Source organism: Oryzias latipes, chromosome 9 (genome assembly GCF_002234675.1).
Source record: "Oryzias latipes chromosome 9, ASM223467v1".
Classification (NCBI taxonomy): Eukaryota; Metazoa; Chordata; class Actinopteri; order Beloniformes; family Adrianichthyidae; genus Oryzias; species Oryzias latipes.
Window position 1 is genome coordinate 20,609,312 of NC_019867.2, and position 26,907 is coordinate 20,636,218.

Consider the following 26,907-nt stretch of genomic DNA (forward strand, 5'->3'; position numbering starts at 1 on the left):
TCCATTACCTTCAGCTGATTCGGACTACAAGTGACAGAGAACAGATAGAGATCAGAAATCAGTCACGTAAAAGAGTCGTTTTTATCGTTTTTTTTTCGTTATGTTGTGACTTCCTCTCTTTCCACTCAACATAATTTTTTAAATAGCATCTATAGTTTTTCTATAATGCAATAATTTGTCCACACGCAGCAAAATCTGTTTAAAGGTTGTAGCTGCTAAAAGTGGGAGTACCACACATTTGTTTTAGCAACTGAAACAGACACTGTTAAATGAGTGAGAAGCATTTCTCTTTATGAGGCTCAAGCTAGCGGTAGTTCACAAAACATCTGCTGCATTCATCTACAAACATTTTTACACCTTGTATTTAATAGAGCTTTGTGTTGGAGCATATTTCCAAAGGAATGTTAAAATAAAATAGTTTTTGGTAAATATATTCTGTCATTTGTAATTTTTGTTAAAGAAAGTAAAAGGAAGGAGAGAAAAAAATCAATTAAAATCAAAAATTTATTTTCATGTGAAACAATCTGAGATTTTATTTTTTGGCCATATCGCCCAGCTCTAATAATTCTAAAAGATAAGTCTTGCAAATTAAATAGAAAATCATAAAAGACTTCAGACAGGAAAATCATTCCTGCATGATGACACTGGAGATGTCAAATTTTGTGACAATAGAATCTGACTTTGGTGGTTTCTGTGGTTCACTAATTCTCTGTATAAAAATAGAACACCATTACCATTAAGTCTAACAATTATACAAACTCTTAAAATGGAAACTTGAAATAACTATGACACAAACATAGTAGAACAGCTTTTCTCTTAAGTGGTGACAGTGCAGACACTGTTGTTTTCAATGGTTACCTGTGACGTTGAAGTAGAGGCTGTGGTTGCCGAAAGTGGTGCACGTGTACAGGCCAGAGTCGCTTAGCTCCACAGTCTCGATTTCCAGCTGGCCATTGTTAATCCGGACGTGTTCCCCGTTCACAACAGCAATTTGGTCTTTGGTCCAGTTGACAGCGTGGAGGGAATCCTTTACAGAGCAACTGAGAACCAAACGACTCCCAAGATGAAGCGTGAACAGCTCTGGTTGAGCATCCACAGAGCCTATAAAGGAAAGAGGATACTGCTATTATTCAGCTCATGATGTCCATCACTAAAAACATTCTCAGCAGTTTGTTGCCTCCCTGGAATAACAAAATTATAGAGGTAAACAAAAGTGGGAATAAGTTATTGTGTCACAAGCCGTAAAAATCTTGAACATGTACCAACGTTTGCACACCCTGCTGCTAGCTTGCCGCCCCAATCAAGCATTAGCAGTAAAGATGTTCACTTGATGGGAGTACTCCATCTGGCTTCAAAAGTAACTTGCTAGCAAAGAACATTTTTTTCTTCTGAAGATTTGAGAAGCAGTCTTCTGTTAAGTGTTGACTGCAAACCAGAGTGTTTTTAAACGTTGCTGTGATCAAGAAAATTAATGCATTTTGTTCTCAAACCAACACTATGGGAAAAAATATGAAAGCTAACATTGGTAGTTGTAATTGTTTTATGACAATTGCAATTCGCTACAACACATGGGTGTTGAACCCTCATAATTTCTCGCACACCTTAGCATTATTGGGCCAGGTTGTTTGTTTGTGGGGCTGGGGGTAGATGTCCTCCATCATGACAAAAATCCTATAAGTACAAGTCAAAATCACAGAAAACACTTTTCCTTGGAGTGGTAAGTATTTGTGCTTAGCATGTTATAGGTGTGTTAGCTTTGGTCTAAAGCAGCAGTGTCAAAGCTTTTACCTGCATTCAGTGTGCTTGTGTTTTCTGTCAGGGCCATGTTCAACGCATTTTTGTCCCTTTTTTGCTAAGTGGATTTGCCGCAGAGAGGAAGGTCACAGTCTCTGCTGCTATATGAGTTTCTAAAACTAAGTTAGGGCTGGCAAATTGTAAGTTTTTCCCCATGCTTGGTGCATGTGCAGAGAAAACAAAGTGGGGAAAGCTATTAGGCAGCCTGCATACGCCTGCATGTCTGACAACAAAAACAAGAAAGAATGTGAGAACAACACTAGGCTAATCGTTACAGCTTAAGGAAATTTGAAGATTTTTATGTCCTGTTATATTTTTAAAATATTTTTGGGGGAGAAATGCTCAAGACAGTAAGGATAAAAAATAAAGGCTAAATTTACATTCAACTAAAAAATCCCTACTGTGCAGTAATCCAGATTTGTTTGATCCATGTGAAGATTTTACTACCATAGTTTTCCTTCAGCTTTTCCATGTTGTTGATTACAGCACTATATAACCAGCTTCTTTAATAATGGTCAGCTGTGTTTGGTGTAAACATTTCTCTGTGATTGTGTGGCCAAAGGATTTAGACCAACAGACCATTTAAGGATCAGGAAACACCAGTAAATGATGTGAATTATTTATCTAATGTGAATGTGACACCATCCATCTTCAAGATGACTCTTCAATATTAAACTTCTTCCCCATTATGTAACATTTACCTTCTGAACAGAAATACAATAGAGACATTTTTGAATAAACTAATTTATACAGATATAAAAATAAAATTTGCTCTGCAGTCCATGGAGGTGGGGATCTACCTACTATAGGTAATAAACGTGCAGGAGTACAACAAATCACCTTTTTTTATTTGCTATGCCTGTATTGTAAATAGATTCGACAATGGACCCCCCCTTATCATTTCAAAATTTCACAAAAATATCACTTTCCTTTTATTACTCAACGTCTGCACAATTTTCCACATAATTAAACCACATGAAAATTAGTTCGTGCTCAATATTCAGAAAACCAATAAGCTACTAGGGGAAAGGAAGGAAAAATCAAATTAGAAGAAGGAAAATAGAGGAGGTGTCACAAGGAGAGACACCTGAGCCCCCATTCTAAATGGCTACATAGTTGGCTAAGAGGAGAGGATAACCCAATTATGTTGACACATTGTCCATCATGTGTTGTTTGCGGGGTTTCAAAGGTAACAATTTTCACTGACCATCCCTGCTTTCTGCATGTCATTCTTGTTTCAGGTTCACCATTTTTTGGAAAAGCCATCTTTAAAGTTTTACTATAAAAATTAATCAAATAGTAAACTAATTATGACTTTCTGTGTGTCCCCCTTTAGGTTTCTTTTACACAACAACAATCGACAGTTGGAGAAACATTTTGACTCCATAAAACTCTAAACAGGAACAGAAAAAAAAAGACCTATATTTCATTCATCATTTTGAACTCTTATTGGCTGAAAGTCACTGCATTTCTACATCTGCCTCCATCTATTGCTTTATTCAAAGAACATTCCCTGTAGCTTCTTTGAAGAGTGCTACAAAGTAAAATCTAATTTTTTGTTATTTTCACTTCAACAAAAACCATAGCCCCTTCGGCAAGAGAACAAAAGCAGGTTCAGATAATCAGATTCCATCCTGGAGAACAACACTTTGATACATGTTTATTTTTGAACCATTCTCAAAGAACATTTATGAATCCACTTCCTCCTTATCACAACATTATAAGCACGTGCACGACTACATAGAATGACCTCAGGACAACATCAGCAAAACCTGACTAATCCCTACCACCTTAACAAAGGACTTCAAACAATACAGAGGTAGGGAGAAAAAAGAAAACAAGCCAGTGAGCATGTGCACAGGAGCGAGTGAGAAGCGGGCCAGCAGTGGCAGGTTCTAGTGCCAGTTGCTATGGTGACCCCACTTGGGCCTAGTAAAGGTATTTCCTGGATCACATATGTCTGACAGGCCTTTAATCCTAGCAGGAAAAGGGGCCAGGGGCGAGGATCAACTTTCTCCTCAAAAACAAAACCAAAGCTGGAAGGCAAAAGAGACATTTAGACTCATTTAGACATTTTGAGTTTAACGTATAGAACCTGAAAACCAAACTGCAACTAAGCCAACATTTGTGGTAACAGCAAAAAAATGAGTGTTACCTCAAAAACAAGTACACATAGTTGTAAATTGCGGCTCCAATACACAAAGTGAAGTTATGTACTTTAACTTTACCGTAAATAAGCAGTTTAGGATAAAAACGAATTAACACATGAATGAATTATATTGCAAAGTATTTTGTTATTCCAAATTAAAATTGTATTCAAAAGAAGAATTTTGTAATCTGTTATTAATTGTTCTGATATGAAATGTATTTTGTAATAGGAATTTTTATGTAAAAAAAATCAAGTAATTATGTGATTAGAAAAAACTCTCATATTATAGAAGTACAAAAGCAATTACTTTTCCTCTATCAATGCTGTTTATCTGGCTGCTTTTTTAAATCCCTTCAACATCTGGATTTGTTAAGTCTTTTAGCTACCCCATTTAGTTTTAGCGAAGCACTTTGGTCTATGAACAGAGAGAAAAAGAAAACAGTTGCTTTTTAGTAACCAGCTCTCTTATTGGATAGACTGCAGGTCTTAATGATGATGTAATGATTATCTCTGAACTGTGCAGGTGCTATGTAATGATGTGTGTTGGCGTTATGTCATGTAATATCAATCCAAATATCAGCAGGCTGCCATTTTTGTGACAAAACATCAGCACAGCTGGAGAAAGTAGCAGTATCTTAAAATATGAGAAGCACATTCAGAAACAACATGCATCCTTACATCCACTGGGGACAGGAATATAGATTATGTAACACATTATCTAAAAATATAAAGTTAACAATTTTGTGAATCAAATTGCAAAACAAATTGGAAAATACAGCAGAAAAAAACCAAAAGGACTACTAAAAAATATAATTACCTACATCAACCTTTCTATCAAATTTAGGGATTGGGTGATTTTGTTAGTGTTGTGCAAGTTACTTCCAAACTACTGATATTACACATTACTTGTGTTTCTATTTAAAAGTTAGGCCTGCACGATTTTAGAAAAATCTGCGATATGCGATATCAGTGTTTGAAACTGCGATGACGGTATGACTTGCGATAAATGGAAAAATAGAAAAGCTGGTTTCAGTGTGAGTTTTATTCAAATAATTCAACACAACTTAAATTAACGTGCAAGTTTTATTCAAAAAGAAGAAAATATATTTACCATAAAACTTGCCAAAACTAAGATGAATGATTACAAAAAATGTATATAGATGCCCAGGAATAAAATAGGTTGGTGTCTCCTACATTTCCATTTTACTCCAAGTGTTATTAAATAAGTCAACATAACTTAAAATCCAAGTCTTTTTCAAAAAAGAGAAAAAGTTAAGACCTATAGCTGTGGCCAAAACATAAATGAACAATGAAGAAAAAAGATAGAGGCCCACAACTTAAACGTGACCTAGTATTAACTAGGGCTGCACGATATGAGGAAAACTTGCGATATTAGTGATCAATATTGCGATAACGATATAATTTGCAGTAAATAAACAAATAGAAAAATAAACAAAAACATCATTCCCATTTCATTGCAACAGTTTAAAAATTATACTCCAAATGACCCTCGTCGACACGGGGGACAAACATCTAACATAATAGGACTCCATCTGATTGGTCAACAATGGGAAGGCGTCCATCTGATTGGTCAAAGCATAAAGGGATTTATTTGATTCGTTAAATGCTTCAAGCTGCTAGAAGATTGTTTTAACACATTTTGGGTTTGCGATTTATTGCGATATTCGCCGTCTTTTGCGATATGCATATTGCAGAGCTGGATATTGCGATAACGATAAATTTGCGGTATATTGTGCAGGCCTATTAAAAGTAATTCCTTACCCTACGATATTACTATTTCAGAATTGGGATTTTATAATGCAACCATGAAAAATGTATATAAGTGACCAGTGGCTGCAAGAATGGTTTCAACAGACCAAGAAAGTCATTGCCAAGCAAAACTCGTCTCTAAACAACTGAAGATGTAAATCAGGCATGTCTAAAGTCCAGCCCAAATTTTCACCAGCCCGTGAGCTCATGTTATAAAATCAATAACCTGCAGCCCCCAGCACTTTCTAATAATTGATAATTAACGGATTGATAACTGTGTGTAGAATTGCTTGATTGTGATTCCTCTTTGTTTTTTTTGAAAACACCAACAACTCTGTCTGCCTAATAGAGACTGTGACTGTTTTTAAAAGGTTTATTATTAAGAGGCATTACCAGGCAAGGCATGCTAGCTTTAACAAACTGGGATGGAACAGTGTGAAAAATTGAAGCTACCAGAAAGTGTTTTAACGGCACAGCAGTGCTTTTCACAATAACACAAATGAAAACGCCACAAAAGCGAGCTATGATGTAGCAACACTGATGGCGAAGCACTGCAAACCTTTAACAATAGGGAATTTATTAAAGACTCAGTGATGAAAATAGTCTTAAGAAGCAGAAGTCTGCTAATGTTTGCCTGGCTTGTAACACTGTGGTCCAGATAATTGAAGATATTTCATCTAATATTAAGAGATAGTTGGAGGCAAAAGGGTAGAGTTTGATTTTTTTTTCATTAGCCTCTGATGAAAAGCACATACCTACTCATTTATGAGAGGAGTGGACAATGAATCCAAAATTCCTTCCCTACTCCTCTGGCTTCACCCTTAACCTCCAATTATTTGGAGGGGCAGGGGTGTCCGATAAATCACAAAACACATTTTAAATCCTTCCCTAAGAGGTGCTAAATATTTCCTGAAGTTGAGCATGTTTACTTTATCCTGCTGCAGATATAATTGCATAAAAGAAGAACAAAGGCTTGATCACAAATCAGTCCACCCAGAATACTCTGACAAAACTTTAGTCAAGCGTCTTCAAAAATTGAGTGGCATCATTTATAACCAGCCTAATTACAAACACTGAGAGGAATTTGGAAGCAGAATGTAGTGAGGGGTTTTAAAATGAAGGGGTTTAAGAAAGGAGGTCTGTAGATGGAACAACAATTAAAAAGGAAGAGTTGGCGCCAGTCTACAGAACTTTCTTTGACAACAACTTAGGAAGCAATACACCACGTGAATGACTTCTGGGATTTCCTGCCCTCAGTGTATGTAAGAATGTCAGTCTAGCTGACATTATGTGGTGGTACATAACAAACACAAATTTGCCAAGTTACTTTAGCTGCTTTCATTCTATAAGAAGATGACTGCTTTACCAAAGCAAAAAGGAAAGACACACTGATAAGAAGTGAAAATAGAAAAATATAAATGACAACACAAGCTTAAAATATTTTATTTTTTTGCGTGTTGTTTAAATAGTTAAACGTAGTTTCATGCTTACAATTTTTTGCTTTCTGCATATTCCACAGTGGACTTCTGCTCTAATGTGGACCCACACACAGAAGTGAATGCACAACTACCAACAGGAAAACAAAGATCTCAGAATATATTCTGTTGATCATCTGAAAAGTAATCATCAGCTTTATACCTACTGGTCTGCTGTGACAGTTCAAGTGAAACTTCCAGTTTACATAAAACAAGGGGCTGGTTATTTGTTAAATAACAATACTTATTATTTATTAGGCTAAGTTAAAAATTTGTTATTTAAATAATCAACTATTAAATAGCTTGTTGTGGACCAATAAGCATGACTTAATTTGAATTTGCTACATTAGCTGAGGTTAAACAGGTTTTTTTTTTTACTTTATGGTTGCGAGTAAGCCTATGGACTCCACCAGGAAACTCGACCACTGGGAATGGTTTATTCTTCTGTCCGACTTAGAACATGTGCAGTAAGAATTGGCAATAGGGATGGGTATCGTTAAGATTTTATCAATACTACTAATGTTATCGATACTGCTCATCAATTCGGTATGCTTATCTGTATTATTATCAATACTTTTCTGTGTGAAAACAAGGAGGGAGAAGACAAACTTTGTAAATGAACATCTTTTATTTAGAACCATTTAAAACACAATATATTAATTTAACATCCTCTACGACTATATAATAAAAAAATATATTAATAAATACTAGCGTAAAAGAGCATTAACAGGGAAAATTAAAATAGACAATGTTGTATTTTATTTAATTTTAAATTGTAAGTCAGGTATTTTATTGTTATTGAGGCACAATATAAACCTTCAGCCTGTTAATATTATATGATCATTGTTTTCTACAGTGCTGGTGGCTGAATTAATTTTCCCCTCCTTTTTTATTAAAGTTTCACGCTCTCATCTTTCATGAACAACACTTTAGTCATGTGTTCCACATGTGTACCGCTAGTATACACACCTGCTAAAACAATAGCTGTGCTAGACGTCTCACTTGGACGGTCAAACACTGCACACTTCTTCGCTAGAATATGGCGTATGGTAACATGGTGCTTGGACAGGTTACTGGTGTTACCGCCTTCACAAGACGCGTTTTGTTTTTACATGAGAGACAGAGCGCGCCGTCTTCAGCTACTTTGGAAAACTACAGCCACACTTAGGACCTTTTTCCTTGTGGTCACTCTGCCATCCGCGTGTGTTTGTTGTTACTCGTCAGCAGAGAAATGAGAAACCCATGGCTGCAGTGTGCAGACTGAGGCGTGCCGCAATGTGGGCGGAGTGAAACACGTTGAGGCACGCACACTGTATGTGATTTTTCGTCACAGTAAAGGTTGGCATTTAAAAAATACAAAGTGTCTCAGCTTGACAAAGCTGATCTGTTTTGAAAGTCTTTCCTTGAATGGAAATGTATTCTAGTTCAAATTTATTCCTACCCCATCTTACCAACTATCCACTTCTTTAGCTGAAGTTCTCCTGACAGCACCATTTTTACATGCTCCTTATGTGTCCACACCATTTCTCCATTATACAACGTAGGGCTGGGTGCTATGGTAGTGCATTTTATCTAGATGATAGAAAATGTCCATCATTATTCATATATGAAGCTGGAGACAAGGTTAGGCGCTTTACAGCACCATTTTACACAGGGTTGTGGACCAATACTTTGGTGGCAATTTTGATTAACGAATCAAGCTCACAATTCACATTTCAAACCACAATTCTTACTCTTTTATATGTTTTTACAGTTAATATGTGAGTGCCTTTTTAGTAGAACTGCACATTTAGCTTTTTTTTTAGTTTATTAACTTAAAACCTGAACCTAAAATCCAACATTATTCTGAATTTCAGAGCATTTTTACCACACTCAACTAAATTGATAAAGATCATGAATCAGCAATCTTGGATGTCACAAATATTTGGGGAGTAACTCCCAAATGTGGTGACCAGACAAGTTATTTGTATAGTAATTGGTAGGGCTGGGAATCCCTGGGTACCTCACGATATGATACGATTTTCGATACATTGCTCACGATAACGATACCATCACAATATGGCGATAATGTGATAATCGATACATGTCGTCTCTAACAACTCACGATAATCAAACTTTAAGAAAGAAGAACTTGAAATACTGTTTTTTGTAAAAAATTACCCCATTTATCCTTTAGTTTTTAAACACAAAGATAATTAATAACTTGTGTCCTATTTGGTGTAATGAATAACAGACGTTTGTGTAACAATGCTGAAATCAGTAATACTCTGTCTTTGACAAACAATGACAATTTTCATTTGGAAATATATTTCAAATTTGGTTAAAAAAAAATAGTGAACATGAACAGCAGCCATTATTTAGTACAGAATTGCTGTAAACAGGATAAAAAAGAACAAGTCAAGTAGCTGCCAGGCACATTGGTATTAACTTTTGAAAAACAAAGCCATAGCCATCGCATTATTTTTTAAAAATAGCTGTAAATCAGATATTAATTATATGAACAAATAATAGTGTCTTTGTTCAAAATAAGTGATGCCATTTAGTGCAAATGTGGTGTAAACAAAAATAAAATTCTCCCAGAAAAAAAAAAAAATCAAGTAGCTAGAAACTTTCCTTTAAGTTATTTAAGACATTAATTGTTTTCAAAATAAATTACCAGGGATAAAATACATTACCTTAGAGTGCATCTAAAAGTAAACATCTTTGTGAACAAAACGTTTGGGGAAAAGCTGCATGTGATGTATGTTTATATGTTCATGTTTTTTAAAGAACCACAGGCTTTTTAGCATCAAGACACCGCCGCTCGTCTACCGCTGCTTTGAGAAGAATGAGGGGCTGGGCAGGGATGACACTCTTTCTTCTGTTTCCAGCGTCATTTCAACCATAGCTCTGGTCTGGGCATACAGTGCAGGAATCATTTTTTCAGTATTTCCGAGAGGGAACGTCAATGTCGTGGCTCTGATGCATTCAATAAAAACACAAATCCATCGTTCTCCACCTTGCTGCAGCCCCTTGTACATTTTTACAGCAATCCCGTTTGTTGTTGCCTCTGCTCTTGCAGAAGACGGTGGTAGCTTTGCCTGGAAAAAGGTATCCACGCCGGGCTGTGTCGGCTTTAGGCCAGCAACAGCCACGGCTTTCTCACACAACTCCGGGTGATACAGCTTCAATGCTGTTAGCGCGTCTTTTAATTTGCTGCTCTCGCTATTTTCCTTGTTTATCCCCTCCGCCATTTTTGTTTAAATGTGTACTCTTCTTCGTCCATCCGCGACAGCCAATCTTGCAACGAGGGCCCCTTATCGACGCTCCGAAGAATCGTCTTACCAATATAACGTTTTACAGGGTCTCCAAACGTAAATAAAAGGTCGATACTTGATGGAGACGCATCGAGAATCAATCATGGGACTAAATATCGCGATCTATCACCATAATCGATATTTTGGCACACCCCTAGTACTTTGGCTCCTGGTTTTGTGCCAAAATAAAAAAGCACCCTGCATCTAGGAAGCTTGTGTCAGACAACCGCCTATGATGCTAAGATGCTGTGCATCTTTACCGTCAATAAGAAGCCAAGAGTCCAAAATACTCTCCCTTATTTTATTTTTTTTACTTTTGAAGCCATACCCAAATGAAAGATATTGATAAATGTTGTAAATTTGGTGACTGTGTGTTTGTTACTTGGAGTCAGAATTAAAAGAAGATACTTTTTCTGGCTCACCCCTCTAGTAAATCTGTCCTTATTTTCTAGCATTTTTTAAACTTTTGAGTGTACAGTTAAAATAAATAAAAATGTGTACATTAGGCCTGCACATCGCAAATTTATAGTTATCGCTATTTCAAGCTGTGCAATATCCATATCGCAAAAATCAGCGAAAATCGTGATAAATGGTATACCATAAATGTGCTAAAACAATCTTATGGCAACTTGAACTATTTAATGAATTGAATAAATCCCTTTATGCATTTGACCAATCAAATTGAGCCCTTCACGATGTTGACCAATCGTATGGTCAACAAGATGTCGCCCTCCTAATTAGACGAGGGTCATTTGGAGAATACTTTTAGGGTATTTTGATTATTGAAATTAAACTTTTGCAGTGAAATTAAAATGTTTTTGTTGATTTTGCTATTTGTTCATTTATCGCAAGTTATATCGTCATCGCAATATTGATCACTAATATCGTATATCGCGAGTTTTCCTCATATCATGCAGCCCTAGTGTACATTTGATTTTCTTAATAAAGTTATTTTCCATATTAACATGTGATCCAGACATCTGCAAGTTCTCATTAAAACATCTCAGTAAGACAACGACAGGTGGTTGTCTTACACAGCGCTCAAACAACGATAAAGAATATAGAAAGTGAACAAGCAAAAGCAGCACTAATCGATGACAAAAGCACTGACAAAAAAGTTCAGACTGTGTCCAGTCACTGTTATAAAGTGGGTTACTGCTACATGCCAAGTTATTTTCATGACAAATGTGAACTTGTCCAACATGTCTTGCTTGAAAAAAGGTTCTAAATAAAAGAAATGAGTACACACTACCATGTCCACATAGTAATTTTATATAAACATTTCATTAGTAGAATTTACAAATAAAAATTACCTATCCTGGGGGGTATTCCAGAAAGCAGGTTATCCTAGCTCCCACGGTATGTTTGAGGCTAAGAAAGTTGATAACCTCAGCTTTCGGTTCCAGAAATGGAGGTATGTTTCAGGATACGTCAAGTTGCCATATAGCAACTCATGCTCTGAACATAACCTGGTCTGGAGCAGGTTTAGTTGAAGGTTAGTTTGGTTTCAGACTGGTGAAGGAGCATAGCGTGTCCATTTGAAGATGATTTAGAGCAGTGTTTTTCAACCTTTTCTGAGCCACGGCACACTTTAACCTTAAAAAAAATCCCGCGGCACACCAGCATCCAAAAATTAAAAAAAAAGGAGAAACTCAGTTTGTATTGATCTACAGCCCCTCCCTCCACAGTCTCACATGCATTTTTGAGATAATTGTTGCAGAAAAAGCTGGAAACTGCAGCTGTTTTTTTCTAAAATATGCAATAAAAGTTAAGTTAGAAGATTTAAAAACAGTTTGAAGTGTGTTCGTTGGTTTCAAGACGTTTAACAACAGATCTCCTTGTGCGCTGTCACTCTCACAACCCAATGCATCATGGGAGATGTAGTGCATAAAACGGCCGACTGAGATCGCTTTTCGGAGCTTCATTGTTTTGTTCACTTGTTCCACGGTCTGATACCGGACTCTGTGGAAAGCTACACCGCTAAAGACGAGCTTTAGCTGGTATTTTTGTTAGAACTGAGCGACTTTACGAGCTAAATCGGGACAAGGAAGTGAAGACTTTAACCACTTCTGATTGGTCAGACTGATGACATGTGATTAAGCTCCCCAAGAATGATTGGTGGAGACAGTTAAAGCGACGGGACTTTTCCAAAATACAGCCGGAGCTGCAGCTGAATCGTGGTAACGTCATTCTTTTCAAAATGTCTTTAATAAAATAAAATAAACGCAAAGAAAAAGTATTTTACGATCTTTTATATTCCTAACTCCTCAGTGTTTTATCAGGGCCTGTTTGGATGAACACAGAGCTGAAATCCTGGAGATGGGAAATGTTGTTAAATCAGTTAATGAGGGTGATTTCCCATGGCACACTTGACCAAATGCTACACATTTACCATGGACCTTTTTGAAAATGAAATGTCAAATACCATTTTCTTTATCATTTTAATTAAGTGACAGAAAAAGCTGTGTTGAAGTATAAAAGGAAAAAGCATTTTGAAATAATGCTTTTTCTTTTTAATTTTGAGTCAAAAAATGCAGCTACATTTTGAAAATTAAAAAGCATTTCTCTTAATCCATTTTAATTGTCAAATTAGACATTTCTAAATGAATTATGCTACACATTTACCATGGAACGTCTTGAAAATGAAATGTCAAATACCAATTTAATTTTAATTTTAATTAAGTGACAGAATAAGCTTTGTTGAGGAAGGAAATGAAAAAGCATTTTGGTGGTTTGCTTTTTCATTATATTTTTGAGTCAAAAAATGCTTTTTCATTTTGAAAATGAAAAAGCATTTCTGGTTTTGACTTTGCTTTTCATTTATGCTACATAATCGCTTTCATAAATACAATCCTCCAAAAACGCTTAGCTAACAAAATGCCAGACATGACATAAGTATTACTGTCTACTGGAAGTCCTTATTTCAATGCAGCCTATGAGGAAAGCAGAGCACACAGCAGCTCAAGTCTGGTAAGATTGTTGCTGCCTGTACACTGAAACATTTTGTAAAATGAAAGCAACACTAATTTCCACAAGACATGAAACAAGTAGCGCTTAAAACTGGCAGATGGCAGAGCTATTTTCCACTAACTTGACAAACAGTTAATAGTTTTTTATAGTTTAATTAAGGATGCCCCGATCGATCACATGATCAGTAATTGGGCCCAAAAACGTGGTTGATGACTTGATTGAAAATCGGATGTTGTTGCTCGATCAGTACCAACGACATTTAATTTATTCTTATTATGAAAAATGCTATATATTTCAAGCTTATTATTCCAGATAAATACTCTAGTACTACAAGTCTGCATATTATGAACATATCACCACAATTTATCCCCAGTTTGAGCAGGACGCGCACAAAAACAGCTAAACTAAGCTAAGCGAGCAAGATATAATCGAATCAGGCCCAGAAAAACCTGATTGGGATATCCCTGGTTTTTATTATAAAACATCTGAATAATAAAGAAATGCTTTCTTGCAATAATGAGTCTCGGAAAATAGATTTTTGCACAAACTAACTAACTATTCTTAGTTGCACATAAATGTAAATATCTAACTAAAAGATAATTATTGTCATTAACTGGAATGCTTTTTATATACGGACATAAACAAAAACTGTCTTTTTAACCAAAACAATACACACTGTTTTAGATATAAAAAAGTGAGAGACTGAAATATTTCATCCTGGTCTTGAGATTTCGTTGCATAGATTTCTCTAGACAAGATAAAGGTAGTGGTTAAGTATTGCTCAAACAGAAAACAGGGGCCTTTATTTAAAAAAAAAAAAAGAAGAAGAGCTGTGCTCAGAATATGTTGTTTCTACATTACAATCACTTTAAGAATTGCTCTGACTGAAGTTAAACAAGGGTCTCCAAGATTTTCACAAGAATTAAAGAGAAATCCACAGAAAATATAGTAAAAATAAAAAAAATTCAACCTAAAAAAGGTTGCAAGAGCAATTTCACTGCAGAAAAGTTCTAGCTGGAGCAATTTCAATAACAATAATTTAACAAACCAAATTTGTTAAATGAATATTCTTTTTATATGTGAAGGCAACAACAACAAAAGGAGAAAAACAATGAAGGAGGCTTAAGACAGGAGCTTTTTCCGTATAAGCATTTCGTTTCGCTACCCCAGACAAAAGGAATGCAACAGAGAGCTTCTGCTCTGACTGTTTGTTAACAGCTGAACCCATCCGTCACACAGCAGGGAAGGAGGGGGAAAGTGAAGCATTCCCAAGAACATGTCCGAGTGGGAGCAGAAGAAAAAGTGCAGACACTGACAGTACCTGGCCATTTGTTCATCAAGAACTGGGTTTCAAGTAAACCAGACTTCCCCACCCCAGTGTAAATTTATGGCTCAGCTTAGGAAACAAACACCAAAAAAAAGATCTTCAAGGACAAGGAATATTTTTAAGGAGCGTTTTATTCTTTAAATAAATAAATAAACAAGCTAATTATTGGCTTCATGATAGTTTACTGCTCTCTCAGTGACAACAAATATCTTTTCAATACAAAAGAGTAGAGGCTTTTAGGTAGTAGTAAAGCTCCCCTTAGGCTACAGATGTGAGTCATTCACTCCTCCCTGTTTAGCATTCTGACTTAAACACAAGCCACACTATGTTTATTTTAAGGCTCAGAGCGCAAGAGGGACCTTCTTGCTTAATTACTTCATTTAATGCTGAACTTTATTATATTCCTTTGCCGTTTTCCACTACTCAGTGTAGAGTGTAAACATCCAAGCTGATGTACCCACAAGCCTGAGCAGCTATTACACTGCTGGATGGCATCCAAGAATCGCATTTTTAAGGATTTGATTTCAGTGCTTCTATTCCCTTTTCAGAGCTGAACTTTGGTAACATTCAACCAAGGCTAAATTCTTGACAAATTCTTTCCAAACAAATATTGTCCAGTAGAAAACAGTTTCAGAAAAAAAATCCTTTAAATCTATTCATCTAAGTTCCTACGAAACAGGAGTGTAGATAAAAGGTAGGGACAGTAAACCTCAAGTGACACACCGAGGAGCACTCAAAAACATTCGACTTGAGCAAATAGGGGAGGTGGGTGAACACTGACACTACAAAGAGCAGGCTTCACCAACGTCTGGAGTCTGTCAGGATTACATTCCAGTACAAAGAACAAAGCTTTTCTAATCTATTGACATTTTTTCAAAAGCTAAAGTCAAGACAAGGAAAACAAATGCTGAAGTACAAACTGTTATAAGATACCTACAGCATTCACTCCAAAAATAAAGTTATTTCTTACCTTCATTTGTGTTCGCAGGCCGGCATTGAGTGTTTAAAACTTGAGCATAGAAAGTCAGAAACAATAGTATTCTTGGCCTCATCAGCATCCTGCTGAGGGAGCTACAACTGTTGGCTCTTAGACGACAGGAAATCCATTCAGATCCTTGGAACATCAGCTGTGTAACATTCACGGTGCACCACTGTAAACAAAAAAAAATGTGAATACGTTATCAGTTAGATTAAAACCAAGTTTTAAGATGCTAATGATATGACTAAAACCAAGTTTTAACCTCTTTTTTTCCCTTTTTGGAGAAAACTTTTAGACAGGGGTCAAGACAAAATGTTGTATTGGTTGCACTGGTGCACCTAGGTTTTTTTTCTTCTCTTAGGTGAACAGGCATGACACTTTGGTGCACCCACTGTTTTATTTAATTGTTTTAGTTTGTGGAAATTTGTTTTGATATCTAAAACTTCTTTTTTCATGGTTGTTGTGACCTTGATGTTTGTTATGACCCCACGGTCACCTCACCTGCGAAGCATCCAGTCAGAACTGTAGGATAAAGCTGCTAGACCTACAGCAGCAACACACAGATTCATAAAAAGTGTTGATTTGGAGACAGCACTGTTGTCAGACGCTAATGCTATGATGCAATGCTTAACGAGTTTTTCCCTCCGCACCTACATGTAATCCTGGACAGTGTGTTCCATTTTATAAATAGAATATCTGAGTTGAATCCACTGTGTTTTAGCAGGGTCTTTGTAACATTACACCCAAAACTGTGACCTGTCAGATGTTGTGCTGGATGCTCCAGCCCCCTTCCCTTTAATGTCAGTGATACAAAATAACAATAATGAAAAGAAAATTACTGTTTTCAGGCTGTTTTTTGTTTTTATAAAATGTAATCACTTGGAAGAAGAATGAGGAAATCCATCATAAGTCTGTCTTTGTTTTTTCAGCATGTTTGAATGCAAGTTTACAGTTTGACGACCACAAAGAAGTGTTCATACCATTCATAAATGACTTTTATGCCATTTCATTCCCTTAAAAAATTCAGAAAAAAGTTCAAAAAGTAAAACGCTCAAGGTATTCCTGTGTAAAATAGTGTTATAATTTGGCCGGTAAAAAATATATTTAGCTGGTAGATTCTTTGTAATCTACCGGCCAAGTTGGCCCGTGACTCAAAAATTTAACTTCGGCCTCTATGTGAAGGTATTACATATTTCCAACAAAAAACAAAGTGACGTGCATTGCAAATTGTGCAGAAGGCATGTTCCTTCCAAAACCCTTTTTATCACTTGAGGCAGAGCCACCAAGCATGCTCAATCTCAGACTGAAATAAAGGATAATTCTCCAGCAAAAACCACAAAGGTATAACCTGAGCTGCAGCAACAGCCTAAATGTTCAGAAGACATTTTGAGAATTTGCTTTTAGTTTTTCACTTATTCACAGGATTTTGACAAAAAAGTTGGTCAATTTTATGTTCGTTCACTAAAACTTGAAAACATTTGAATTTATTTGCAGAATTAAAGCTTTGTTTTTAAATGGAACTTATAAAGCAGATTAGTATTCTGTTTTATGTATGATCTCTTTCAAAACTTAAAAGGTTTTGCTTTAATTTTCAGTTTGGCTTGTAATATATATGCATTTCTTTAGTTACCTGGAAAAAAAGACATCGTAGCCGTTTCTTTAGTGCATCTCTTATGTTTAAAGTATGATAGGAAACAAAGTTTTAAATCTAAACAACCCCCTGATGGTTGCATATTTTTCTTATGAGCAACAGTGTTCAGTGTTTATAGTCATTTGCTTTATATTGTGATATACATTGTTATCACCTGATATGAATAAAACTGTATTGTGATATTAAAAATCGTCCAGCCCTACATTGAGTGCTGCGGCACAAAGCCGCTTTTCTCCACATCAGAATCAGCTTATAAACGTTGTTTATGCAAACACTTCACATCATTACACATCAGCACAAGGCTGGGTTCTCTGCTTCACAGTCCGCTGGAATTACATTAACTGCGTTAACGGTTGAAAACTTAGGGTGGACGAAAGAAGCACCTGGCGCGTGAGCACAGGCCCAAGCTGAACTGCTCAGGCCTTTGCTTAGGCACCTCAAATTCTTATTTGAAGTGTGTTACACCTACACACACACATAGGATTGCGACTTGGTGATGGTTTGTTTTTTTTGTGTTTTTTTTTTCACAGAACAGATGGGGACACCAGTGCAACCATGGATTTTTTTAGGTGCGCCATTCAGTCACATATACAACCAAATTTGTCGCACTCTACAGCCCTGCTAGATGCAAAACGCTAAGTTTCCTCCGTTTAAAAGGATTTACACTTTAGACAACATTAACAAGGCACAACAATGTGAGCTGAGCCTTAACTGACAAAAGGAAGAGACTATTCTGTTTGTTTACAGGGTTTCAAGGGAAGTACTTCAGCATTGGGGCCTGCTAGCACAAAACGCAGATAAGAAACTTCATGGCACTAAACCTGCTCGGATTAGAAGCAAGTGGAACATATCTTGTTCCTTTTTGATTTTGTTTTGTGGTACTAAACTCTAAATCTACTAGAAAAATACTGATAAGAGTTTGTCATAATGTTCAAATGCTTCACTTTAGCAACTGTGCTTACTGCTATGAATACAATTGAGGAAAGGGTGGCCCCCACCAGTACATCTGCTGGAACCATCACCTCAGCAGCATCTGGCTGCAAAGTTTAACACTTGCTGTAAGAGACAACCCCAACCCCCGGTGAAAGATTTATTATAGCCTCAGAAAAGGAAAACACTGTTACATGACACTCGTGTAGAGATCTCCCAGGCCATCATTTCCACACTGTGAGAGACCTATCACCTAACAGTTGGTTTTAGTTCACAAACCCACAATAATTCTTCAGCAACCACTTGGTTCCGCTACTTGCAAAGACACAAACTAATATCTGCATACATCAACAGAAAAAAAAATACATTGGTTAATCTGCAAAACATCAGTGGATTTGTCTTTAGTTCAATAAACTCCACTTGATGAGCCTTTTCAAAGACCCAGGTACAAAGGATGCAGAAGTTTTCTTTGACAGGTAATCCTGTTGACGCGTGTTCCTCTCTAAAACAGTGGCTGTGTTCTCCTCAAAACCAATTGAATTTCACTTTCCAAGAATGGTCTAGTGTTCCAGCAGTAGAGCTGAGTGGGTGGGAAGAGGGGGTGTTTAAGGGGCATAAAGAAGCACGGTCATCTGTGTTTAGTAAGCTGTGAGTCAGCTTGGGAAGCCTGCAAGAAAGAGCTTCTGCTGTTGGACAGAAGAAACTGCAGAGCATATCCAACCCGGTCCCGTCATCAATATTTGAAAAAAGTAGGAAGTAGTTTCTTTTAAAGTATGACTGGACAGTTTGTCACACTCCACTTAGAGAGGAGCGCCAGATAAACAGTCAACTGTCAAGCTTGTAGAGAACACATGTCTCACTTATGGCCAAAGCCCAAACCACAGACAAGTAGGGAGAATTTCAAAATGCCAAAAATATGTTGAATCATTTTTTTCTTCATTTTTAAACACGTTTTCTGCATGAAATATGTGTTTCTCATAAATTCTAATGATGTGTGAAAAAGTGTCAAAATGGAAGCTGAGACACATTGAAGACATTACCCAAAGGTTGTACACAGAATGAAAATGATGTACACGTGCAGATTTGCAGTGATGGCAAAAAAAGGAAAAAGAAACCGCTGAAGCAACAAGGTGTTAACTTAGCTAACTGGATATATAAGAGGAGCCCGATGTAACTGATGCAAGCCCACCTTGTTGTTTTTATGCAGATTTGTTAGCTCTCTCATTAATTGGTCCACCCACAGCAGTTACTTTAGCATTGACGACATCCTGATAATATTAGAAGTAATTACTTCCAAATTAACTATCTAGATATTGCACAATCATCAAAGCAGGAGAGATTGTAGAAAGACCTTGTATACGCACCATGTCAATAATCAATTGATCCATAAATGTATCTAAAATATTAATATAAATACAAAACGAGAAATGTTATTTACATTTATCTTTAGAAAATGTTATGACTCTTATATTAGAATATTGAATTTATCGTTTAAGCATTTTTTGCATTAGTTTTTTAAAACTAATAAAACTAGTTTTAAACTTTTTTTTTAAAGGTACTTTAACTTTTCATATAAATAACATTTTGCTTTTGAATAAAAGTTAGAAAAACAGTTTGACATTTAAGTGAAGAAGTGGGTTACTGCTTGAAGTAATTATAATATTTTGTGGTAGTTGGGTTTTTTGTGTATGTAATTGTATTATGAAATAATACAGAGCTAATAATCAATCATCATGCCGTTTCAATTTAAATGACAACAGTGTTGAGTAGATTTAGATATCAAACGTTTGTTAAATCGTCCTTTCTCCCTTGTCTGCATGACTAAACTAGATAATCATTTAGAGCAACCTAAAAAGATGGCTAATTTGGATTTTCTTTCCACATCTACAACCCAAAGTTATACATTTCCAATGGCTGTATGCATCCAATGTAGTGAACTTCTTTAAAATAAAAAAAACACTATGCAAAGTCATCATTGACTCATAATGCATGACCAATAAAAGAAATATGCTGGTTTAAAAATATTAATATGATATCTTTGCTTCTGGTTTTTACAAAATAGTTGTGAAATACAACTTGTCTGAAGGAGGGAAAGGAACACATGTTCCAAAGATCTGCCAAACCAAAAAGAGGTTAGACAAAACGAATAACAATGTGCGGGACACATTAAGCTTCCTTCATTATGCAGGAACAAAGGTTACAGTACTAACCCATAACATGGCTTGCACCATAATTAGTCTTCACCACCATCCATGCATAAAATTCCTCAGCAGCCAAATGCTGTAAATCACCCCCTTCCAATTGAGTCTGGGTTTGCAGCCAGCAACAGGCCAGTCCGCACATGGATGCAGTTCAGTGGCCGCGGGGCATCAGACCATTTCCCCAAGGCGACTGCAAAAAACATCTTTTTTTCTTTCACCTTTCTTTCTTCACAACCATAGACCTTGAAGCATTAGTTGGCCAACAGCATGTCATGATGTGGTATCGGATATCATGAGATTACACTAAAATGTAAAGACAATCAATTTCAAACCATTTGACACTTCGCCATTTGTTTGACACTTAAACCCTGAGTGTTTTTAGTACCACTCGCAGTGTTTGTTTGTTCCCCATAAAACAGGGATCACCAACTGTTGGGATTCTACCAAGCATCATCAACTGTGCAACTGTCAACCAGAGAAAAATACATCTATCACACGGAAAATAAGTGAAATTAAACCTTAAGAAACTTTAAGAAAATCCATTTTTGACACCACACTTCCAGAGACACAGTTTAAGTGACAATAACTAAGCCAAAGAAGCAGCCTGGTAAATTAAAGGGCAAAACTCTTCCTTCACTTCTCATTATATGCCTCAGGTAAAACCTTTCTCCCTTTGGTAAACTCCCTGCAGACATACTGCTTCTTCAAACCAGCATTCTTCTTCATTTTCTTTAATAACATAGCATTTACAGCTTTACAAAACATCAGTCCTGCCCATTAAGATTGAGCCTTGAGGACAGATGCATATTTGTCGACTCCAACTGACACTTTAAATAATAACGTTTTTAAAAAATATATGCATATAATAATTTTTAAAGTATTTTCTTCTGCTAGTCAGAAGCAAGGAAAGAAGAGGAACAGCTAGAGGATTAGATATTGACTTTCAAAACAATTTTGAATGCGTTTTAGGCAAAAGGGCAAACAAAAAGAAGGTTGATAAACCAATTTAAAATAAAATAAAAAGCCAATTTGTACAGTTAAAAAAATGTATGCTTTCAGCTCACATAATTTATCATGTTCTCATTTTCCTGATCTGATGATCTGATGTGACCGAACATGCACTTCGTGATGGCCTTAATTTAGGAAAAAGGACTGGATTTCCAGAATTTAATTTTTACCCCCTCCCCCCAAACCGCTTTAGGTTTATTTATTTTTATTTCAGAACGTGGATTTTTTTTTTTAGAAACCATAACTATCCCCTTACACAAACAGTAAACTAAAGTTAAATCAAAGAGCGAAAGAACAAAACAGAGAGAGCTCACCTTCCTGGCGGGGAGCAGTGAAACAGCCAGTGTTGGTCAGATGAGAGCGAGTCCTGCCTGAGCTGAGATTCGGTTCGAGAAAACGTCCCCCAAAGCTGTATATCCACACCGCTGACGAAGTCGAGTTATCTGCGTTCAGCTTACAGGTCAAATTATATTTCTGACAAACTCGTGCGAGAGAAGGAATTTCACCCCACTCATAATCTACAAATTCCAAACTACTAAGCCGCGAGGGAAATCAATATTAGCTAGCAGCTAAAAGTTAGTAGTTTTGCGTTAGTCTGCACTAAATATATGATCTTACATTTGTTTTCTGCGACCGCTTTAATTATCTTACCTAACAAATAAGAAAAACGAGAGCAGCCTCCGGGCTGGTGTTGATGATTCCTTTATCCCCAACACGTTTCGCACGCTAGGATGAAATCCGCGTTTCTGGAAACTGCGTCCTAAAGTTCTTTAACTTACTCAGTCTAACAAAACCCACCGGAAGCGACTTTGTTCGGTCTTGCGGCTTTTACAAAAAAGAAAGAAAAAATTATATCCGTTCATGGAAAGTATTTTTGAACATTACTAATGGCGAAATGCTGTTACGATAACGAGAGACCAAGTCAATCCGTGCCTCCCTCTATATAGAGTATTGCATTCTTCTCACCGCTGCAAAGTCAAAACCAGTGCACGCACCACTTCCGCTTCAAAATTTCAAAATAAAAGTCAGGATAAAAATGTTTGATGGTAATAAAATCAATAATCCATTAATTTTAAGGGGCCTTTCCAGGCTCCCAAGAACACTTTACAAATGAAAACAACACACAATTTAAACATATAATTAAACAGTAAGCAGAAGTTGGCTTTCATTCCACTGTACTTAAAAGTCCTTACCATTTTTAATGTTTGAAAACAATACCTCCACGTGCAGTGCATAAAGTATACCAGCTAAAGTCTTCTTCAGACTGAATTTCAACATTTTAAATTTACATTAGATAGTATATGAGTAAACATATAGATTAAGTACATGTAGTTCACTTAGACTTATTTTTTGCTAAGGGTTATTTACATCTGGTAGAAACCAATTTATTTGATATAAAGTTTAACTTGAAAAAAATCTAACGTTAGAAATTATTTAAAAAATATTATATAATCTTCAGGGGTGCTAGTATGAATGTACTAAAGATTATGCTCATTGCATTTAACACATCCAGCTGTTGAGTTGACAAAAGAACAAACATTGTGTTTTATTTTGTAATGAGAACTCCTGAATTTCCTTGGTTCTTTTTAGCATGACGTGGGACATGCAGCCTTTTGGAAACCTGGCACCCCTTCCATCCACAGCACCTCACCAAACTCCACAGAATGGAGATCTATGCAGGAAAACTGTCAGAAAAACAAAATAACTGCCTTCTTCTTAAAAAACAATAGGGAATTTTTAAGCAGAAAAACTGCTTCACATCAAATCTTGTTGACATTGCAATTACCGGTAATACAAATACAATTTAAATATAAATAGATTGTTTGAGTGGAGCATATGAGATAAACGTTAATTTATTTTACCTAAGGGAGACTTTTCATGACTCAACTATTATATTTTCCTTCTTTTTTGAATCAATAAGACCCTCTCGCAAAAGCAGAACAAATGCCACCATAATTGATTCTTGGATGTATGCATTATCAAATGAGAAAAACAACCATGTTCCCAAAGAAAGCAACCACTTTCATCAGCTTTCCATTCAAAGCATACATAAATGAGTTCAATTGTTTGGTGTACAGAATTGGAACAGTTACAAAGAGCAGTGGAAATTCAAATGTGCCTGCAAGGTCAGCACAAACGCAAAATTTGCTCTGCCTCATCAAACGCATAACTCATGTGATGAGCTCATATTTCCTTTGATTTCCTGTCACAGTTGACAAATGAGTGACAACTGAAGCTGCAGGGACACATGAAGCTCAGCCTCACAGTTAGATGAAAGAATGGATTGATTGACAGACTGATTTATGTCATGGCATGTGTCAGCCTTTCATCCTGCATGCAGTGATAAGGCTGGATTGTGTTACCAGCAGTCACAAACTTGAACTTGCTTTAGTCTTTACTCTTATTTGAATTTCACATTTCTTAAATAGTTTATTTTTAGTTCTAAGAAGCTGCATTCGCTGATAGATTAATAGCAAACACTGGTTTGTAATTTGTTTTACTAAGCGCAAATCAGGTTTATAGCAGAGGTTCCTGACAAAGTGTAGAAAAGGAAAATAAAACACATTTAAATTGTCAACTTTTCTGTATTCCAAAATACTTACAAACACATTAGTTTTTGACATACACATTAAATTGCTAATTGTTCTGCTGTTTTACTCTCAAGAGATGATGTTTTTTAGATGTTTTATTTCTTTTTCAAAATAGGAACACTGCACTGGCTTTCTGCATCACTGTCTGCTAGAAGTCTGGGATTGCTAATCCATATGGGTTGCAGTTGTTTAGAGCCTTTGGTGGCTCAGGAGCTGTGTACAGTTTGATGAAGTGTCTCCAGAGCAACATGTGAGGCAAGTCAAGAATTCAGCTCTAGTTTAGAAAAAAAGAAATGTGGTGTTATCATGATATATGTATTCTGCAATTTATTAAGTTGTAGCATATCTGAATTATAAATCTAAGCAGGTATATCCGAAAGCACATGGTGCTGAATTACATGCTTTCCTTTTTGTTTTTGTGGCAATCATATAATTATCAAGGGTTTTGTACTGATAAACAACATCACTATCACAGCAGAATAGACATTTTTCACTTGAATTCTGAAAAACCAAGCTGGAAAACTTTTATCTGCCTGTATTTGAGGGTTTTGCTTTTGTTGCAAATGAAGTCTGGTGCAGCCCAGCAATAATATAAACAGAACTGAACCATGCACCGGTGCAAAGACGCATCTTCCTTTCCTTTCGGCTTTTCCCTTGGGGTCGCTACAACAAATCAGCTTTCTCCATCTAACCCTGTCTTCTGCATCTTCTACTCCAGTGCTCCTCAAATAGTGGGGATGCGATGCCAGGGGGGGCGCGCAGTAGTGGCGGTTTTAGGCACAGGTAATACGGGCAATTGTCCGGGTCGCAAATTTAACGGGGGGCGGGGGTGACAGCAGCTCAGTGCTTGGAAAAAAATCTGTGTTAGAGGGGGCGCGACACATTTTCTTTTTCCTAGGGAAAAAGGCAAAAAATATTTAAGAAGCACTGCTCTACTCTAACAAGAGGTTCCTTTGTGTCTTTGTTCACTGCATCCATAAACCTCATCTTTGGTCTTTTTCTAGACCTCTTGCCTGGCAGCTCTAGACTCAGCATTCTTCTACCACTATATTCACTGTCTCTCCTCTGGACATGTCCAAACCATCTCACTCTGGCTTGTCTGACTTTTTCTTCAAAACTTCTAACATGTGCTGTCCCTCTAATGTACTCATTCCTGATCCTCTCCATCCCAGTCACTCCAAAACATCAGCCTCCATTACTCTGCATTGTTGACCGTAGATACTTCAAATCCTCCACCTTCTTTATCTCTCTTCCCTGTAGCTTCACTCTTCAACTTGGGTCCCTCTCATTCACACACATGTACTCCATCTTACTGCAGCTGACATCCTCCCTCTCCTTTTCAGGCCAAACCTCCACCTCTCCAGATTCTCCTCCACCTGTTCCCTTCTCTTGCTACAATATCATCTGCAAACATCATGGTGATTCCTGTCTAACCTCATCTGTCAGCCTGTCCGTCACTACCGCAAATAGGACGGGGCTCAGAGCTGATCCCTGATGTAATCCCACCTCCACTTAAATTCTCTGTCACCTCTAAAGCAGCCCTCACCACTGTCTTACAGCCCTTATACATGCACTGCTCGAACATACTTCTCTGTCACTCCAGACTTCCTCATACAATTACATTAACCAAAGTTCTTCTCTTCTCTATCATAGGCTTTCTCCAGATCTACAAAGACACAGTGTATCTCTCTCTGATCTTCTCTGTACTCGTCTATCAACATCCCCAAAGCAAATATTGCATTAGTAGTGCTCTTTCTTGGCATGAAACCACACTGCTGCTCACAAATGTTCGCTTCTGCTCTTAGTCTAGCTTCAACTCTTTCCTATAACTTCATTGTATGGCTCATCAGCTTTATTCCTCTATACTCTGCACATCTCCCTTATTCTTATAAAATGACAAATCATCATTCAACTCCATTTCTCAACAACCCAGTCAAAAAGTCCACTGCCATCTCTCCTAGACACTTCCATACCTCCACAAGTGCACTCTTCATCCTCTTCAATGCCCCCCTCACTTCACCCTTTCTAAGGTTTGTTACTCCCTTCTCCACAACAGTTACCTCTTTTATCCTTTGTTCTCCATCATTTGCTTCTTTTGTCAACTCCTCAAAGTATTTTCTCCATCTTTCCATTACACAGCAGAAACCTGTCAATACATTACAACAACAATCCTTAATTACCATAACCTGCTGCATGTCCTTCCCTTCTCGGTCTCTCTACCTTGCTAATCTATATAGGTCAGTTTCTCCCTCTTTACCAACCAACCTAGCATAAAAGTCATCATTGGCCCTTGTTTGGCTTTTGACACCTCTAGTTACACCTCATGCTGCATCTCCCTGTACTCCTGTCTACTCTCCTCATTCCTCTCAGTGTCTCACCCTTTTCTTAGCTAACCTCTTACTCCTTAATATACACTCCTGCACCTCCTCATTTCACCACCAGGCCTCCTTATCAACTTTCTTTCCTGATGACACACCATTGCCGAAATCTTCCCCTATCCCTGTGGCTTCTCCCTTGCCCTCCAATCGTAGGGGCATTTGGAGGGGTAAGGTTGTTCAAAGTAGTTTTTTTAAGGGCCAACCCTTGCGGCGGAGGGATGCTGTGCCCTTCTTCTTTTTTCAACATTATACAACACAATACAACATTAACCATTACACTTTCGAGTTCTATTTTTAGACTTATCACTCTATCTGACACTCCTTTTACCTCTGCAACACTCAAAACAAACTTTTACTTTAAGTTAATTCTTGCTCCATTTCTCTTCCC

At 36.9% G+C, this 26,907-nt stretch overlaps 1 protein-coding gene across 8 annotated transcripts in view; it reads right to left on the reverse strand.

Moving 5' to 3' along the window:
- The window catches only part of fgfr1 (fibroblast growth factor receptor 1), a 41,783-nt gene extending 19,283 nt beyond the window's left edge, over positions 1 to 22,500 (reverse strand). For 4 of the 8 annotated variants that reach the window (XM_011479081.2, XM_011479079.2, XM_011479080.2 and 1 more), the window contains 4 exon segments: positions 22,202 to 22,500; positions 21,865 to 21,993; positions 15,752 to 15,932; positions 859 to 1,101 (listed from right to left, as the gene is read on the reverse strand). In XM_011479081.2, coding sequence (XP_011477383.1) covers positions 859 to 1,101; positions 15,752 to 15,905 — 397 coding nt within the window. In that variant the 5' untranslated portion in view covers positions 15,906 to 15,932; positions 21,865 to 21,993; positions 22,202 to 22,500. 8 annotated transcript variants of the gene reach the window in all.
- Positions 22,501 to 26,907: the final 4,407 nt, after the last annotated feature.